This window comes from Galeopterus variegatus, unplaced genomic scaffold, assembly GCF_000696425.1.
Source record: "Galeopterus variegatus unplaced genomic scaffold, G_variegatus-3.0.2 Scaffold1199, whole genome shotgun sequence".
Classification (NCBI taxonomy): domain Eukaryota; kingdom Metazoa; phylum Chordata; class Mammalia; order Dermoptera; family Cynocephalidae; genus Galeopterus; species Galeopterus variegatus.
The window spans coordinates 238531-244259 of record NW_007727310.1 but is presented as its reverse complement, the minus strand read 5'-3'; the positions used below and the strand labels follow the sequence as shown (position 1 = coordinate 244259).

At 38.7% G+C, this 5729-nt stretch overlaps 1 protein-coding gene across 1 annotated transcript in view; it reads left to right on the top strand.

Moving 5' to 3' along the window:
* Positions 1 to 5729, top strand: part of PRIM1 (primase, DNA, polypeptide 1 (49kDa)) — a 19277-nt gene that overhangs the window by 3331 nt on the left and 10217 nt on the right. Inside the window, exons 3-7 of the mRNA XM_008575497.1 lie at positions 2987 to 3093; positions 3165 to 3238; positions 4012 to 4148; positions 4591 to 4649; positions 5478 to 5587. Of these exons, the coding sequence (XP_008573719.1) occupies positions 2987 to 3093; positions 3165 to 3238; positions 4012 to 4148; positions 4591 to 4649; positions 5478 to 5587 (487 nt within the window). The remainder of the gene's footprint in view (positions 1 to 2986; positions 3094 to 3164; positions 3239 to 4011; positions 4149 to 4590; positions 4650 to 5477; positions 5588 to 5729) is intronic.

Here is a 5729-nt window from a genome sequence, read left to right as displayed (position 1 = left end):
GGCAACGGATCGCAACCCTCAGTGTCGCGCCCGTACCGGACCGGGACCGGCAACGGGATCGCAACCCTCGGCGCTGTGCCCGCACCTTGCTGAGCCAGTGAGCGGGAACCGGTCTGTATGTGGGATCTGAACCCTTGGCAGGAGCGCCGCCTCGCTCCCAAGCGGCGCACTGTAGCAGTGTGCCACCGGGCTGGCCTAACAATCTTTTTTTTTTAACATAATTTTTCTGACATATTTTCTTTGGTCTCTCTAGAAATCCTAAAATCAGATGTTGGGTCTTTTTGAACTGATCTAAATCTATTTTCTTTTCCTTCTATTTTTCATCTGTCTTTTTGCTGTACTTTTTGGGGAATTTCCTCAGAGGTTCTCATATCTGCTATTATATTTTACTTTGCAAGAGCTTTTTTTTTTTTTGTCCTTTTTGAGACCAGCCGCACCGCGCTCAGCCAGTGAGCGCTGTGAGCGCACCGGTCATCCCTATATAGGATCCGAACCCACAGCAGGAGCGCTGCTGCACTCCCAGCGCTGCGCCCTCCCGAGTGCGCCACGGGCTCGGCCCTTTTTTTTCTTTTTTTATTGAAACAATTGATTTTACATATCTGTGGGGTACAGTGTTGAATATCAATACCTGTGTGCAATATGTGCTGCTCAAATCAGGATAATTACTGTATTTGTCATTATACAATGTAATCAGTTTTTACTGATTTTTACAATCTTTTTTTTTTTTTCCTTTTTGTCTTTTTTCGTGTCCGGCAACGGATCGCAACCCTCAGTGTCGCGCCCGTACCGGACCGGGACCGGCAACGGGATCGCAACCCTCGGCGCTGTGCCCGCACCTTGCTGAGCCAGTGAGCGGGAACCGGTCTGTATGTGGGATCTGAACCCTTGGCAGGAGCGCCGCCTCGCTCCCAAGCGGCGCACTGTAGCAGTGTGCCACCGGGCTGGCCTAACAATCTTTTTTTTTTAACATAATTTTTCTGACATATTTTCTTTGGTCTCTCTAGAAATCCTAAAATCAGATGTTGGGTCTTTTTGAACTGATCTAAATCTATTTTCTTTTCCTTCTATTTTTCATCTGTCTTTTTGCTGTACTTTTTGGGGAATTTCCTCAGAGGTTCTCATATCTGCTATTATATTTTACTTTGCAAGAGCTTTTTTTTTTTTTTGTCCTTTTTGAGACCGGCCGCACCACACTCAGCCAGTGCGCGCTGTGAGCTCACCGGTCATCCCTATATAGGATCCAAACCCGCGGCGGGAGCACTACTGTGCTCCCAGCGCCGCTCTCCCGAGTGTGCCACGGGCTCGGCCCATCCAAGAGCTTTTTTTTTTTTAGAAAATTCTGTAATTTTTCATTGATATGTCTTATCTCTCTGAGGATATCAATGATAGTTTTTCTGTTGCACAGTCTGTTTTCTCTAACTTGCTTTTTTTCCCCGTTTTTTTTTCCCCCTTCTCTTTCATATTAGAGGCTTTCCTCACATGTCTGGTATATTTTTGCTTGTTGCTTATGTTTAAGAATGGAGTACCAAAAAGCTGATTGAAATCTCCGTACACATGGCTGAGATTTCTTTACTGCTGGGTGATCTGGCTGGGCCTTCTTAGGGAATCTCTGGTGTCAGTTTCTCTAGATCTTTGCTAGAATGAAAACTTCACTAGCACAGAGATCTTTGTTTTGATCACTGATCTACCTATAGAGCCTGGAACGGTGCCTGGCACATCTGGTCAGATTCTTCAGAGGGGACTCTTCCAGTCTCCTTCCTGGGTTGGCAGTGGAAGGGTATAAAAGTGGAGAGAAAGGGCTGGGACTCAACATTCTACATACAATTGTCTACCCTAATAACAGTACAATATACCCTTTTTCAACTATGCCTGCTGTGCCCCCAATCCAGAAACCCTCTGTTTCATGTTCTCTAGATAATAATTCACTTGTCTTCTGCCAGGGAAATGGAAGAGCAGTCACTTAGCTCTGCAGGGTAAGTGTAGGAATCTGAAAAGCTAACTGCTTCTTAAATAAACTTTGAACCAATCCTGTTTTTAATCTCAGCTTCACCACCACATACACGCACTTACTTATTCCAGAGATACCTGCTGTCACCTCTTCCTAAGCCTTTTGGGGATTCTGAGGTATAAATTGAGTTGCTTTTTATCTTTCCTTACTGACAGCTTAAGATTCAGCTTTTATGAGTCTCTCCTCAGTTACCATTCCCTTCTGATATACAGTTGTAATAATTGTGGTGGTATTGTGTCCTCTCTGGTTCTTTTTTAAGAGGCTTAAAAAACAAACAAACCCTTTACTATCATTTCTTTGGGGTTTGGAGGGAGCAAAATAAGTACCTGTACTCAGTTCACCTTCTTTACCTGGTAGACCATAGCCTCTTTATAATTATGTCTCAGTTCAAACTGATTTGGGAGATCTTTTTGAATTATTAAAAATTTTTAAGTAAATATATATTTTTTACTTGTATATACTATAGCAAGTTAAAGGTCCTTAAAACATCTTGCAATAGGGCATCATTTGTATGTACTTTTCCTTACCAGCAACCTAAAAACATCTGTATTATGATTTCTGTAGAACAACAAATATTTAGGGCCGGCCTGTGGCTCACTCGGGAGAGTGCGGTGCTGATAACACCAAGGCCACGGGTTTGGATCCCATATAGGGATGGCCAGTTTGCTCACTGGGTGAGCGTGGTGCTGACAACACCAAGTCAAGGGTTAAGATCCCCTTACTGGTCATCTTTAAAAATATATATATATATATTTATGGTGGATACAGATTAACCAAACCTTGTTTTAAGTAGGTAAAAGTTAAAACTGTTATCAATTCTGGATGTGTGGGACCCAAGTAATGAACTTTACCTGACATAGACTTGGTGTTATATAATTTCGTTGTTTCTCTTTGGCCACTTTTTCCATCTGGGTAGAAAATAAGCAGATTACCAACAATACAGCTTTTATAAAACTGACCAATATTTTGTATTTGTAGCCCAATCAACACAATACAGTGAAGCTGGGAGCTTTCCAGGCTCAGGAAAAAGAACTGGTGTTTGACATTGACATGACAGACTATGACGATGTGAGGAGATGTTGTAGGTAAGCACCATGTGCCTTGTTGTTAGGGTGGGTGATATCACTGACATTGAGTAATGATGACTTTGCTCCAGTTCTGCAGATATATGTTCTAAGTGTTGGACCCTCATGATAATGGCCATACACATCATCGACCGAGCATTGAAGGGCAAGTATCAGCAGTGTCTGAGTGGGATCAAGTGCAAGAATCTGTTTTCCTATGAATATCACCCTCTGAATTTTATAATCAAATCTCATAAATTTCTAATATTTTTCCTTGAAACATATGAGAGGAAAATAAAAGACAGAATATAGTTATAGTGGAAACTTTAATACAGCTATTGAACAAGCCAGTGTATTTTTGTTTTTTAATTCAGTCATCTATTGAGCAACTCTGTGTGTTAGGTACTGTTCTAGATGAGGGAAATAAAAAATATGTTACACAGTCTAAGAAGGAGACCAATAAGAAATTGAGAATTACATTTGTGTTAAGTAATATGCAAAGGATGCTATGGGGATATAGAACAGCAGAGTGCATAGGAGAGGAGATTGGGTCAGTAAAGGCTTCCCAGAAGAGGTAACGATAATAATGATGATGGTAGCTCACTCTTACACAGGAGGCTTATTATGTGTCAGACATTATTCTAAACACTTTAAATATATTAACTCTTTTATTATTCCTAAACTAAGTCTTTAAGGATAAATGGTGATTGGTCAGGGGCAGATGGAAGTTCTGGGGCATACAGAAATTCTTGGCAAAGAGACCAGAATGGGTAGAGACATGAAAGCAAGAACATGGGAGGCACAGGAAACTGCAAGTAATTTAGTATGGTTAAGGTGAGCATATATGTGGAAAACAGGTAAAATATGAAGCTAAGGATGTAAACAAGAATCAGAAGTTTATATATTTGTTTTAAAACTTTTTATTTCTCCCCTCCTCAGAGGACTTTGGATTTAAGCATCGTCTCTGGGTATATTCTGGAAGGAGAGGTGTTCATTGTTGGGTCTGTGATGAATCAGTTAGAAAACTGTCCTCTGCAGTACGTTCTGGGATAGTTGAGTATTTAAGTCTTGTAAAGGTAAGGTCCTCTTAATAATAATTTACATTTCTTTGTTTATTAGATGTTACCCAAGCCTGGTATGTTTTGTAACAAAGAAAAGTAAACTATCTTTCACAGCATTCACATTCCAGAGTAGATGATCTTACCAATAGATGATTTAAAGTCATGGTAGCTACATTTTTAAAGATACTTCATATTTTGCTCTAAGTATCCTCCTTTGGGGCAAAGGGAAGATTAATAAACTTTTCTAGTTCGATTATGTCAAGTGAAGTTAACCCAGAAAGTTACAGGTATAGAGACTATATAAAATAGCATCCAAGCTTCTATACTTTGACAGAATTTAATCAGTATCTTTGAATATACATAATTTTAAATATAATAGAACACATTAAAGAAATTTTTTAATTATTTCATTTATAATAAATAATATAAAGTTCTTTTTCTATGGTTTGTTTTTCAGGGCGGTCAAGATGTTAAGAAAAAAGTTCACCTAAGTGAAAAAATTCACCCTTTTGTCAGGTCTGTTGGAAAAGACTTTCCATGCAGTTTCAGTTGTGTCCGATTTACCTGCATGTGCTTTTAGAATTACCTTGCTATCAATTTTCACTTCTGGGTAACATTTTGTAATAATAATAGCTACAGTTAATTGAGTGCCTATTTTATGCTACAGTATTTATGATAGGTTTCTTACAGTTCTCATTGGTCTTCACAGAAACCTCATGAGAGACATGACGGTATCTCCATTTATAGATGTGGAAAGTGAGTTTTAGAGAGATTATGTAATTTGCTTGGTATCACACAAGAAGTAATTGTTAAATTTAGGAATCATGTCCTGGCATGCCTGACTCAAAAACTCATGTTCTTTCCATTGAATTCACCGTTTATCTAGGATAGTGGAAAGAGCATTATTACATGAGGAGTCAGAATCCTTATTCTGCCACTTACTATGAACTTGATAAAATATTGAGTTTCCATTTTCTTATCTGTACGATGTAGAGAATAACATCTGCTCTACCTGTAAGAGTTGTGGCAAAGATTAAATGAAACAGTAGATGTGAAGTATATTTGCAAACTACAAGCATTATATAATTGTTGAGATGTTAAAACAAGCAATTCAGAGTAGAAACTGTAGACTGTATCCCACGTAGTACTACTGATATGTTGTCCTGGGTTGGTTGCTTTCTGTCCCTTAAAAGTGTCTCATTTAATTCTCAAACCCTGGAAAGAGATTCCCATTTTACCTAGTTAAGTTCTAGAAATTCAATGAATAAGCAGTAGCCTCCCACCCAGTAATAGTAACTATGTGGCATATGTGTTGCTAATGGTGTGTTATTGCTGTTCCTACAGAAGATCTATAAACATAATAAAAAAATACTTTGAAAAGTATGCCTTGGTTGACCAAGATATTCTTGAAAATAAAGAAAGCTGGGATAAAATTTTAGCCCTTGTTCCTGAAAATATCCTTTCCTGAGACCATTTCTATATGAGCTAGTTGTATCAACCCGTGACATGATAAATGTGTTCTGCTTGCATATTCTTATATACTTATAAGTTTAATCTTTTTTTTTTTTTTTTTTTTTTTTTTCGTGACCGGCAACA